Here is a 14,360-nt window from a genome sequence, read left to right on the forward strand (position 1 = left end):
TCGATATGATTTATATTGAATTTGCACTGTTACGTTGAATTCGCACTTATATAAATACGTAATAATTAATTCGGTAACTAATTGTTGATATGTAGAAAATGATATATTGATTTTAAAATTTTGATACATTATTATGAATAATGCAATGATAAAAATAAAAGAGTAAATTACGAAAAATATATTTGAATTATTTTTATATTAACAAAAATATTTTTAAATTTTGTTAGTAATAAAAATATTCTTAAATAATTTTAAAACGTGTAAAAAATATCCTATTATAATAAAAGATCTACTCCAATGATAAAAAAGTATGCATATAGTTCACTTGCCAATATTAAAATGTAACTACATAAAAAATTCATTTTACGAGAATTTTCTTTTTTATTAACCTAGAATGTCTTTCATAAGTATATATTTTTTCATATTTTTAAATAATCTGTAAATATTTTTGTTAACAACAAAATTTAAAAATATTTTTTTAACAACAAAATAATTTAAATATATTTTTGGTGGTTTACTCAAAATAAAATTCTCATTATTATGAGTAATGTAATGATGACATATTTTTTTATAAATTCAGTTAAATTTTTTATTTTAATTTTTACCTAATTTTATCAAAGAAATTCCCATTATTATAATTAATTAATTATCCAAACATTTTGGACGGAACCATAGTTTATTTATTTTTTCTTTTCTTAAAATAGAAAATACGAAAACCTCCGAGTACAGCAATAATGAAGAAAACCTAGCCTGAGTGTCAAACAAGACCGATCGTTCACCTCTAATTACTATCTGCGGCGCTGCTCCTGCTGTCGTCGTCGTCTCCGACGCCTCTCTTGTGGTTTTGCATTGCTTCTGCTGTTCTGATTCTCACTCGTGGCAACTCCCAGTCATCTTTGCTGCTCTGTTCCGCTACCTGCGCCGCTATACTCTGCTTCACTGGTGTGTTCCGCCTCTCTTCTCTGCGAATTGCCTCTGAATCTTTTGTTTTTTCGCACTTAGTTGTTAATTTTTATTGTTGATCAATGTGGTGGTGGTGTTGTTGCTATATACGTGTATTGTTGCTGCTGCAACTGAAATTTCGCAACGTGGTATTGGTTTGTTGCTTGTATAAACTATATTATAATTTTTATTGCTGCTGCATTCCTTAGGTCCAGAATTATTGTGGTTTTTTCCCCCAAATAATTCACATGTGAAGTAGAGTATACATATATCATATATCATAATTGGAATTCGTCGCTTTGTCTCTTAAAATCAGAAAGATAGCTGTAATTTAATTCGATCCATCTAGTATTCGAGAATCATGTTTCGTGAGATGTTCTTCTTGTGATATCCATTTATCACTTAGAATGAAAAGATTTCTGAACAGGCAGTTCATTCTTCTCTTGATAGATAAGCAAAAGATATATCTATTCATTGTGGAAGGTAAGAGGCACATAGTTTTATAACTGTACTTGTATTTTTAACTGGGATGTTCACGGGATAAATTTTTTGCTTTTAGCTTTTGCAACACATGATTTTTGAATCTTGAGTAGCATATTTTTGCCCTAATCATCTGTATGTACACTTACCAGATTGCTTGAAGAAACAGAAGATGACGTGAATTATGTGGTTGAGATATATATTTCTCATGATGCCAAACATTGTAGTTTGCCGAGTTGATAGAGAATGGACATGTCAAAGTGGGAGAAGTGAGCAAAGTTATTTGTCAGGATTTGATAAAACACTGCAGTGAAATGAGGTACATCAGATATAAACTCTTGAGAGGGAACAGTATATCTAACTCCAAAATGTGGGAGCTTCTTATAATGTGCCCAATTTCAATAGGTGACTTTGATATTTCAACATTTTCTGTTATTTAAGATTCTTAATTTATTATTTTAGGATTTATATTATCATAATCTTATATTATTATAATTGGGTTGATCCCTGTCCAATCTGATGGACCACCATTAGCTTAGGTTAGTGAAAAGTGAAAGTGGTTTTGGGTTGGGTGTTACCATTTTACTTTCGACGGGTGAGTGCTAGTACTAAACCACGCAAATCATTTTTTTATTCCTCGTTGCATGTATATGTCAAAACCCACAAAGTTTTATGTCTTTTAATTTTATTTGTTGTGAAATAATATTTTTATATCCTTTATAAATATTTATCTGCAACTGTTTAAATAATTTCTTTAGTTTGTCATATTATTAATTTGGTCCTTTACTATTATTATTAATGTTCATTGAATCATGAGCTATGGAATGATTTATGATTCATGACTCGAAAATTAATCAAATGATTTAGGACATCTATGTTGTAGCCTCTGCTTCCTACAGTAATGGAAAAAACTTACTCTTGATACCAGCTTTCCACATTGTTGCTGACTTGCTGTTGGTGACTTGGTGTATTTGACACCTGAGACTATTTTGTGACTGATCTGCCTGGAGTAAGTTTGAGGGTTTTGTTAGGGAAAGATAGTTAACATATGAGAAAATTGGCTTCCTTTTGAATCTTACTTAGATTTGTCAAACTATGGACTGTTGTCATTTCGAGCTGTCAAATATAAAATATCTATTGTGATATATTTATCATGCTGAGAAGGCAATTAGAAATATATAAAACTTAACAGTTCAGTGAAGTTTGCATTTTCATTTTGTTTCCTCAGAGTTCCTGAAGACATAAATTGGAGTATGGAGTTGTATGCTTTGTGAGCAGCCACGAGAGTGTCAAACATTTCCCCTAACAGAAGAGGGACCAAACTATTTCAGTTTCGTTCCTTCTCTCTCTTCCACCAATGCAAACCATGTTTTCCAACAACCTTTCATTGATCCCTCTAAAGAATCTTCGATTTCTCTCACAATTTAACCATCTCTGCACAAAAACACTCCTTCCATCCGATCCCCTTCCACACTCTCAATCACAGGATCCCGCAAATGGCCCTAGCAGCCACTTCTCCAAGAAAATCGATGATTTTCCCATGAAAATTTCAGCTGAAGCTCAATCACACCTCGAGGTTATTTCGAAAGAGGGTGTCTTGGACACCCTTTTGAGCCATAAGCCTGACCCCAAATCGGCTCTGAAGTTTTTCAAAGGAGTGGAGAGAAGACGAGGGTTTGTGAAAACCGTTGATGTTTTGTGTTTGTTGGTGCATATTCTGGCTTCGAGCCCTGATACTTATGGGGTTCTACGGAATTTGCTAAACAACTATGTTTTTGCAGATTCTAGTCCTACTGTTAGGGTACTTGTGGAAGAGTTGGTAGCATGTGCAGTAAGGTACAATTTTGAATCTGATTCGCGGGTTTTCAATTATCTTTTGAATGCTTATGTTAGAGCTAATAAGATCACAGATGCTGTCGAGTGTTTTAGATTGATATTAAAACATGATGTGGTTCCTTGGGTTTCATTTATGAACATCCTTTTAACTGCATTAGTCAGGAGGAACATGATTAGTGATGCATATAGCCTGTATGATGAAATGGTTCAAAGAAAAATGTATGGTGATTGCTTTACTCTGCATGTCCTAATGCGTGCATGTTTGAAAGAAGGGAATATTGAGGAAGCTGAGATGTATTTCAGTCGGGCAAAGGGTAGAGGGTTAGAACTTGATGCAGCTGCTTACAGCATTGTTATTCAGGCTGCTTGTAGGAGGCCGAACTCGAATTCAGCATGTGAGCTGTTGAAGGAGATGAAAAAGTTGGGTTGGGTGCCATCTGAGGGTACATATAATTCTGTGATTGCTGCTTGTGCTAAACAGGGAAATCTTGTAGATGCATTGAGGCTTAAGGATGAGATGGTGAGTAGTGGTGTTCCATTGAATATAATTGTTGTAACAAATTTAATTAAAGGACATTGTGAGCAAGGGAATGTTGATAGTGCATTACAATTGTTTGAGGAGGTTGTTAAGGTTGGTGTTACTCCTGATATGGTTACTTTCTCGGTTTTGATAGATTGGTGCTCTAAGACTGGGAATGTGGAGAAGGCATTTGAACTTTACTCCCAAATGAAACTCATGGCCATTCAACCAAATGTTTATATTGTAAATTCTCTGTTAAAGGGATTTCGGAAACAGCGTTTTCTAGAAAGTGCGTATATGGTGCTTGATGAGGCTATTGAACTTGGTGTTGCTACTGTTGTTACATATAACATCCTTTTATGCTGGCTTGGTGAGCAGGGAATGGTTAATGAGGCCCGTCATTTGTGGGACAAGATGATAAGTACGGGAATTACACCTTCACTAATTTCTTACAACAACATGATACTTTGTCACTGTAAAAGGGGCTGCATGGATGATGCCTGTAGTGTGAAGAATGATATACTTAACAGCGGTTTAAAACCGAATGCTTTTACATACACACTTTTGATAGATGGTTTTTTCAAAAAAGGTGATGCTAACCATGCCTTTGGTATGTTTGATCAAATGGTGGCTGCAAATATTGCACCTTCAGACTTCACATTTAATGTTGTTATAAGCGGCTTGTGCAAAGTTGGCCGGGTGTCGGAGACCAAGGATATGTTGAACAATTTTCTGAACCAGGGCTTTATTCCTTCCTCTGTGACATATAATAGCATCATTGACGGATTTGTCAAGCAAGGAGCAATTGATTTAGCACAGTCTACTTACAGGGAGATGTGTGAAAGTGGAATTTCACCAAATGTTATCACTTGTACTAGTTTGATTAATGGACTTTGCAGAAGCAGGAAGATTGATGTTGCTTTGAGAATGTATAATGACATGAAAATCATGGGATTAGAGTTGGATATTACTGCATATAGTGCTCTCATCGATGGTTTCTGCAAAGTACACGACATGGAAGGTGCATGCAAATTCTTCTCTGAACTTCTGGAGGTTGGTTTGGTTCCAAACTCAGTCGTGTACAACAGCATGATTAGTGGCTTTGTAAATGTGAATAATATGGAAGCTGCACTTAGCTTTCACAAGAAAATGGTAGAAAACAATGTCCCATGTGATTTGCAAACATATACAACGTTGATCAATGGGCTTTTAAAGGAGGGTAAATTGAATTTTGCTTCAGATCTTTACTCAGAGATGCTTTCCAAGGGTATCATACCTGATACTTTCATGTATAATGTTCTGGTAAGTGGACTTTGTAACCAAGGACAACTAGAGAAAGGTAGCAAGATCCTAACGGAAATGGATGGGAATAATATAACTCCTACTGTTCTTATTTATAACACTTTAATTGCTGGATATTTTAGGGAGGGGAATCCGCAAGAGGCCTATCGACTACATGATGAGATGCTTGATAAAGGTCTTGTGCCTGATGACACAACGTATGATATTCTTGTAAATGGAAAGCCCCACATATCCTATGCTCATGCCAGAGCTTGACTTGCATAAAATGGGTTGAGGATGTACATTGCGATAATGGGCTTCAAATTAATTGATCTTAGTGTGAAAGTTGTAGAATGATTGGAAATTGGTCACCGTTCTCTTTTATTTTTTATTATTTATTATTTATTATTTATTTGGACCAAGAAACATGGACCAACTTACTTTCCAATCTCAATGCTTATTTTTCTCACACAAATCATAATTCTTTCTAATTAATTACGGGTTCCTTCTTCTCATATCCAATACGAACTACATGCGATTCTATGTTTGGTCTCAACAGCATAACAATATTGGTGACCAGATATTCTGCAGATAGTTAAGTACTCTGGGAAAAAGAATTTCCAGTAGCTAGAGTGTGGCTGTGCTTGCTTGCGGAGCTATTACCAATGGAAAATTTTGCACTATTTAGGTGTGATCTTAATGTTCCTTTAGTTACATTTATGGGTTGTAGACAACTTGTCTTTCTAGTCAAAAGAAATGTACATGTAAACAATCTCAATGATATTTGGTGTATGTAGCCAACCCTGGTGTATGTAGTCAACCCTACCTAGTTGGATAAGGCTTTGTTGTTCCTGCTAATTTTATCATTGCCATTGGTTATGAAACGATGATGCTTTATTATATATTATTTATTATATTTAGAGTATATATTCATTTTGGTCCTCAAAGAATTTCAAACCAGACATTTTAGTCCCCAACTAAAATTAATTACTCAATTGGTTCCTAAAAATTAATTCCGTTAGTCACTTAGGTCCTTGGCTCCGTCAACTCTAACGGAAGACAAAATGGTCCATAAAAACTCTAACAATGGACAAAATGATCCCTGACCACTATTCGAAAACAACACTGTTCTTCCCCAATTTTTATCATATCTCGCATAACCCTAACATTCATACTCTCCTTCTTTACCTTCACAGTCTTCTTTTCCATCTTTTTCTTCCTCCTCTTTAGCTCCAAGATTAAGCCATGGTGTAATTGTCACACATGTCGCACCTACCTCAACATGTTATGGACCACACACTTCCTAAATCTTTGTGACTGGTACATCCACCTCCTCTGCACTTCACCCACCAAAAGCATCCACTTCCACGTCTTTGATAACATCACCTCCAACCCCGACAACGTCCACGACATCCTCAAGACCAAGTTCTACAACTACTCTAAGCGCACGCCTTTCTCCACTCTTCGACAAGCAATATAAATTGTTGGACATTATCATGAGAAAATTCTCCTTCGACATCATATGCGAATTCTCATTTGAAATAGGCACTGAATGCTTCATTCCTTATTTCCTGGAGTCCAAGTTGGCAGATAGCTTCGACCTCGCATCCAAGCTATTACAACGAGTAATGTCGCCATTGCCGCTCATATGAAAAATGAAGCGATTACTGAACATTGGTTCGGAGAAGAAGCTAAAGGAAGCAATCGGAGTGGTAGACAATGAAGTCATGGAGATGTTAGGGCAAGGAGGAGAGGCAACGACGACAACGAGTCTTAACAAATCAGACTTGCTGTCTAGATTCATGGGATCCATCGAAGACCACAACTAGTTGAGAGACATAGGCATTAGTTTCCTAAGTATGAATTGGTTGAGAACAAGTTGAGAATTTTTTTTCTTGTAAACATTAAATTTATAGAGTGTGCATTGTGTAGTTTGAAGTTACAGTGTTAGACTATTAGTCTTATGCGAGATATGATGGAAATTAGGAGAGAACAGTGTCATTTTTCGAACAGAGGAGATCAGGGACCATTTTTTCCCCTGTTAGAGTTGTTAGGGACTATTTTGTCCTCCGTTAGAATTAACGGAGTAAAGGACCTAAGTGACTGACGGAGTTAATTGTTAGGGATCAATTGATTAATTAATTTTAGTTGGGGACTAAGTGTCCAGTTTGAAATTCTTTGAGGACCAAAATGGGTATATACTCTTATATTTATTTATTTATTATTATACTTGAGGTGTTTGGATATTGTGTTATGTCAAATTACAAAAAATCATCCTCTCTATAGAAGGATTATAGAAATACGAACAACTAAAAAACAGGAAATATTAGCCTAAAATAAAGGAAATATTTCTAATCATAGAACTTCTTAAAATTTAGCTAAACTAACACGGAAAGAATATAACAAGTAATCCTATTTGTATTTAGAGAAAAGGTTCATGAAAGAAATTAGGGAATCTAATTAGATTTGATGCCCTTCTTGATATCCAATCAGCACTCTCCCTCAAGCTGGCTTTAAGATATCCTTCACTAATAGCTTGCTTTTTATGCTATCAAAGTTCTTCTTGGGTAATAATCCTTTGGTTAGAACATGAAGATCTACTGATTGTTCTGTGGTAGGGATGTACGAGATGTAAATTTGTTTGTCGATGATGTTTAACACCATCAGCTAAATTTCATTGGCGCCCGAATTGAGTAGATTACCCTTTTACAGTTTGATTTGATACTGGAAAGAATGAATAAAAGCGAACAATTGTTTGGCTACATGTTTTATTATACCTTGTCACTCATGTTATCTCTTTTACAATTGGAAACAAATTTCATTTTTAAATTGAAACAAATTTCATTAGAATTGAAGTTCTAAAATCAAATGTTCATTGTATGTTGATTCCAATTTTCTTTCATATAGATTATGCATAGCATGGATTTACGAGAAAGTGATGTTTGACTAGTCAGAGCATGGAGTTCAGTTAACAGGATAGACCTTAGCCTATGGAGCAAGATCCAAAATTCCAAATAACTGGAGCAAAGAAAGGGAAATGAATATGTTGAGTTCTTAGACAAGTGAAGCAACCAAACACATCAGTTGCAGTGCTTTTGTTCAGGCCAAGTCTTTTGAGTCTTATTTATGCAATATTTCACCATTTTCTACAGTGAATCAACTTATAGGGAAGTAACCAATACAAAAGTTAACAGTATCTAGCTCCATTTTGTTAAAAGTTACTTTGGGTATATTTGTATAGAAAATTAATTTAGAAGAGGGTTTTCAAAAGAACTGGTACTGAAACAAGCTTTATTTGCAGTAAAGGGACGAACAGGAAGCACTGTTCAAATCAATATATGAAGGCCTTTCTACAAGCATGATTTAGCTGAAGCTTTGAGAACTTTCTTTTTCCTTTTTAGGGGCTCCTCCCATTCAAAATAAAACAAAGAAGGGAAAATACATTGATAAACTCATATTTTATGATGTATTTTGTGCTCAATTTAAGTGATTTATTCAATCCTTCATCCACTTATTCATGTAAATTGCATGGTTTTACTTTCCCTTCCTTATTATGTGATATATGTGAAAAACATGTTTCCTATGCTTTAAAAATATTAATTTTGATTACCCTTTATTACCATTCGATGCCGTGATTTGTGTGTTAAGTATTTTCAGATCTCCTAAGGCAGGAATGGCTTAGAAGACAGAAAGGAAACATACAAAAATAGAAGGAAAGCACAAAAATGGAGTTTTGAAGAAAATGGCAGCGACGCGAACGCGTGAACGACGCGGCCGCGTGCCCAGTGCGAAAAGGCAGTGAGGTGGTGGAAATTAGCGAGTTAAGAATTTATTATAAGAGATACGTTGCAAGTACAGTCCTTAACCAGCCGAAAATCCACTTATCAATTTAGAAGGGGTTGTCACAAAATTAAAATTAAAATACTAGGAGTATGAATTCCAGGTCATCTCCCAACGAGTTGCAGAAAGGTGTGCTATTTTATTAATCGGATGTTTTCTAAAATGGTTTGAGTTGATAAACGGGGAAATAAATCTGAAAAATTATGTAATTTAAATAAAAATCTTGATTGGGAGTAGATTAGTTGGAAGGCCTATCCTTGATGGAGTTCTCCCAAGATTAAAATGATAATTGAAGGTTGTTCTGCTTAGTTATCCTTTACTAGGTAGAGGAAAGTCAAGCAAGTTGGAAGGCAAATTCTATTCACAAGTCCTAATCCTCTCCCTTGGGAAGGACTAGTGTTAGTGACTAGAGGGCAATCCAACAATAAACCCAATTACAATTTTTCTCTTAAGTAATCCAACTCAAGGTTCTCCTTTCAATCATCTCCTAATCAAGTTATGGAACTACTCGCTCATTATGAATGTAAATTTCACAAAATAAGGAAGAGAAATACTGAAAGACATGATAAATAATAATCAAAAGGATCAATTAAAAATAAAAATAGTTCTTGTATAAATAAATTCTAGAAATAATCCAAGAGTAACTCTGAGTAAATAAAGGACATGAAAGAGTAAGTGACAAGTAAGGAAACAAACTAGAATGACGAAGTCTTGACGGAGGTAATAACTCTTCTCAATATCCCAATCCAAAAAGCAATAAAAACAAATTCCTAAGAACTATGAATGTGTAGAGAGAAAACCTAGAGGATGAGTAAATTCAGATCTAAAATTAAAACTATACGGAATGAATGTTCTCCTTGGTCTCTGCATGTTCCCCGGCTCTAATATGCTTTTCTGGGCCGAAAACTGGGTCAAAACAGGGCCCAAAATCGCCCCCAGCGAATTCTGCAAATTCTGCAGATCGCGCATGTCACGCGATTGCATCATCCAGGCGTTCGCGTCATCTAGCGTTTTGCTTTGCCACGCATGCGCGTCGTCCACGCATTCACGTCACTTGTGCAGTTTCCAATCCATGCGTTCGCGTTAGGCACGCGAGCGCGTCACTACAATTTCCTCTAATTCGCGCGGTCGTGTGAGCCATGTGTCCACGTCACTTCTCGCTGGTCATCTCTTCAATTTCTTGTGTTCCTTCCATTTTTGCAAGCCTCCTTTCCAATCTCCAAGTCATTCATGCCCCTATAAAGCCTGAAACACTTAACACAGATTACGGCATCGAATGGAATAAAGGAGAATTAAAATACATAATTAAAAGTCTCTAGGAAGCAAGTTTTCAACCATGGAGTAATTTTTAGGGAGGAATTATAAATGCATGCTAATCATATGAATAAGTGGGTAAAGATTTGATAAAACCGCACAATTAAGCACAATATAAACCATAAAATAGTGGTTTATCAACCTCTCCACACTTAGTCATTAGCATGTCCTCATGCTTAGTTGAAGGAGATAAAATAAATGAGTAGGAACATGTAAAACTCATGCAATGTAATGCAATGCAACCTATATATGTGAATGCAACTATATGATTCTTGTCCACTTGGTCAAAAGTAAATAAGCTCTTCAAGACAATCACAAATCAAATTCCACTAATTCAATTCTTATTCAGTAAAAACAGATAAAAATGCAAGAAGGTAGCTCATGAAAGCAGGGAACATAGAACTCAAGCATTGAACCCTCACTGATGATGTATGTATGCTCTAATCTCTCTAGTCTATAGGGTAATCACTCTATCCTTCTCTAATCATGCTTTCTAATTTTTGTTCTTCACCTAACCAATCAACAACAATTAATATACCAATGCAAACATCATGAGGTCTTTTTAAGGTTGTAATGGGGCCAAGGTATGGGTAAGGGTACATATATGGGTAAGTAAGCTTATAAATTGAATCTTTAATTAACCCAAGCTTTCACCTAACACACATATATATATATATATATATATATATATTTTTTATAGCTTAAATTTCACACCTAGCTACCCAAAATTTTCTTTTCACATTCCTTACTCATGTATCAACTTTTATTTTAATTTTATCATACATGCATTGATCTTTGAATTCTTAACTTAACATTGGGGTAATTTTGTCCCCTTATTTAATTATTAAATATTTTTTTTCGAATATAAATATAAACGTAGTTTATCAATCCACATAGATTTTTAATTTTTTATAGTTTCACATGAGTAGGTATCCAAATTCCCATTATATCATCATGACACATTCTCTTATTGTCTTTTGTTCCCACAATTTTCTCATACTTAATTAACACATAATTCTATCTTAAGCTAACCAAAGATTCAATTGGGATATATAATTGTTTTTTCGCTTAAGGCTAGTAATGTGGTAAAATAAAGAACAAATGGGATTTAAAAGCTCAAAGTGGCTAACAAAGATAATTGAAATGGTAGGCTTATTCGGGATAAGTGTGCTAAACAAATAATGGCCTCAATCATATGCAAGCATATAAATATATTAAACATTGGACATATAGGATGAAACAAAATATAAATTACAATCTTAGATAAGTAAACACACAAGAACAAAATAATTATGGTTAAATAATGTAACCATGTATAAAGGCTCAAATCTCACATGTTGTGTGTTCTTTAGCTCAAAACCATGTTCCAAATATAACTTCAAGCAAATTTAACACAAAAGTTTTAATTAAAATTAGTGAAATTTTGTTCTAAAAATAGGGTCTTAGAAGAAACTTACTGTCTTTTCAATCAAGTAGAACATGCATGCAACTAATCTATTACTATGCAATTTATCCTATTCTACAAAAGAAAAACTAACTAAATATCCTATTTTATTGGTGTTAGGGAAGAGAATTTACCTCCGGAAGTCAGGTACTAACCGACCTCCCCACACTCAAGGCTTTGCACCGTCCTCGGTGCCATCTGTCAGGAATAAAGGTGGGCTGGTAGCAGTATCTCCACAGTCGGGACCGTCATGGCTCCCTGTGCTGGTAAACAAAGTAGAGTTTGGGGTGTCTGAGTCTCTGTATTTTCCTTTAAGTAGCTCCTTGAGGTACGTGAATCGACGCTTGTTATGGCGCTCTCTCAGCTTTGCTTTGTGTTCCTGCCGATCCAACCTCTCGAGTATCTGATGGAGCAGTTGATTGGTTGTAGGTGCTTGTGGTGTTGATAGAGGAATGTCTTCAGCCGGTTCAGTAGGCTGGCTTGTAGTGGCTGCTGGAGGTCTGATATATTTTCCGTTAGGGACATACTGATCATCCCGTGGAAGCATGGCTTTGGTGTCCCCAGCTCTGTAGGAGACTCCGGCTGCTGAGACAAGATCTTAAACCAAGGCAGGAAAAGGTAAGTTGCCCACAATTTGTACATGTCCCATAGCACTCCGGATGTGTCTTGGTAGGTTCAGAGGCTGGTCTGTAAGGATGCACCATAGTAGAACGGCCATGTCTGCAGTGGAGGACTCGTGAGTGCTCAGAAAGACGTAATGGAACATAATCTGTGCCCATACTTGAGCCTCCAAGGTAAGTGCGGAAGCCGATATTCCCTTAGGATGGGAATGATGGTATCCGTAGATCCATCTGCTGTCAGGTAGTGCGATAAGTCTGAGAACAGCGTCCCAGTCAAATTGGTACATCTGGCGCTTGAGTGCGGCTTCTTGAAATGCGTCCAATCCTTCTGGAGTAGGGGGAAGATCTAAAGTTCGTTGAATGGCCTCTTCTGTAATGGGGATTTACTTTTGACGGACATAGACAGATTGCAGGGTTGGCAGGTGAAAATTGGAGTAGAACTCGACTACCCAGGAAAGATTAACTTGCCATGGCTGTCTCTGTAGGAAACCCCATTGTCTTTGTGCAATTTGCGGCTCAACAAATTCAGCAATATGGTTTGGGAGGATAAGAAGGTATTCGTTGTTGTAACTCCTTTCTGCCAGGATAGGGAACATCTGCTCACAGTAGCGATTGGTAAATCGCGCAGTGTCCTTTGCTGGGAAGGCTTTCTCTTTATCATCAACCTTTATAATCCTCTTAATTCTTTTTGTTGAGGGTTTAACTGCAGTTGAAGATGGCTCTGCCACTAATGCTCGTTTTGTTCCTCTCCTTGCTATTGATTTGGGAGCAGCTTTCTCCTTGCCTTTCTTAGTGGCCATCCTGAAAGAAAGAAAGGAAAAGTATGTTAAAATGTCAAGGGTTGGAGCAAGGAAGAGGGCGGAAAAAATGGTAATCAATGCACATTAAAAGATGAATGATGGTAACACATGGTCATGACTACATGTGGAAAATTATCAATGGAAATATAGCAAGTGCATATGGGGACAATTAAATGCTAGGTGTTTATTGGCATGCAGGCAAAGGCATGAGTAGCATAGATCAAGCATTCAATGTCCAAGTTAGATTACCAAGCCTTTCAAACTGATAATTTGTTTGTAATGACAATTATATTTAAATAATAAAATATAAAAAAAGGGTTTTGTGAAAAACAGGCATATAGAGTGGCAGATTAAAAAAAATCCAAAAATAGTGCACAATGCCATACGGGCGTTTTCACAAACACATAGCATGCATGATAAAAAGCTAATGAAATAATAAATTGAACATGCAAGCAACCCTGAAAAATTAATATATAATTGCCAAACAAGTCGTTAACAATCCACAAGCAAACCATAAGGAATAATAATGACCCTAATAAATTTCCAACAGTAATTAAAAGAAAAAGAAAGAAAAGGAAAACATGGATAATGCAAGTAAAAAGAAAAAGAAAAGAAGAAGAAAACATAAATTAAGAAGAAGAATAGAAAAGTAAGGAGGGAAGAAGAAAAGAAAAACCTTGATAATGGTGGTGAGAGAGAGAAAGGAAAAAGTGAGAAAAAAGGAAGGAGGAAGAAAGGGGAAGAAAATAATGAGGAGGGAAAAGAAAAAGTAGGATTTGGGGAAGAGAAAGATAAGATATTTGGCAAATTAGGATAAGCTGTGCGGCGCAAGCGACGCGGACGCGTGGGGTACGCATTCGCGCATATGGCGCTTAAATGAATCGACGCGGTCGCATCGGTCACGCAGACGCGTGACACATTTTGTGCTACTGGCGCGAGGGCAGCCTCACGCTCGCACAACTCTCTGTTCAAAACTAATTATTGCCAAATTCCAGGGTGACGCGGTCACGTGGTCGACGCGATCGCGTGAGTGGCCAATATAGGGATATGACGCGAACACGTGAGCCATGTGTCCGCGTGGTAAGGCTTGTGCATTCAGCACCAGTCCAGCACCACTCTAGCACAACTTTCGGTCGTGCACCCTTTCTGACGTCAATTTTCAGGTCACGCGTCCGCGTGAGTGACGCGGACGCGTGGGAGGCATGTTTCCCATGTCACGCGGACGCGTCAGCGACGCTGTCGCGTGGGGTGATCTGTGCCAAAGGCACGCCTCCAGCCACACT

The 14,360-nt window shown here is 36.6% G+C and overlaps 1 protein-coding gene across 2 annotated transcripts; it reads left to right on the plus strand.

Annotated features, from left to right (window-relative positions):
- The first annotated feature begins 673 nt into the window (after positions 1–673).
- Positions 674–5,536, plus strand: LOC107643652 (uncharacterized). Of its 2 annotated transcripts, none has more exons than XM_016347357.3 (3): positions 674–942; positions 1,575–1,827; positions 2,651–5,536. In XM_016347357.3, exon 3 carries the CDS (start codon positions 2,780–2,782, stop codon positions 5,333–5,335), a length of 2,556 nt encoding a protein of 851 aa, XP_016202843.1. In that variant the 5' UTR covers positions 674–942; positions 1,575–1,827; positions 2,651–2,779; the 3' UTR covers positions 5,336–5,536. The 2 variants fall into 2 exon arrangements, with proteins under 2 accessions (XP_016202843.1, XP_016202844.1); XM_016347358.3 differs by having other exon boundaries at positions 692–942; positions 1,575–1,741.
- Positions 5,537–14,360: the final 8,824 nt, after the last annotated feature.

Source organism: Arachis ipaensis, chromosome B5 (genome assembly GCF_059453495.1).
Source record: "Arachis ipaensis isolate K30076 ecotype BB chromosome B5, ASM5945349v1, whole genome shotgun sequence".
NCBI classification, from domain to species: Eukaryota; Viridiplantae; Streptophyta; class Magnoliopsida; order Fabales; family Fabaceae; genus Arachis; species Arachis ipaensis.

Bases quoted from the DNA above. Each gene is read 5' to 3' on its own strand.
- LOC107643652 (XM_016347357.3), top strand. From the start codon at position 2,780: ATGCAAACCATGTTTTCCAACAACCTTTCATTGATCCCTCTAAAGAAT.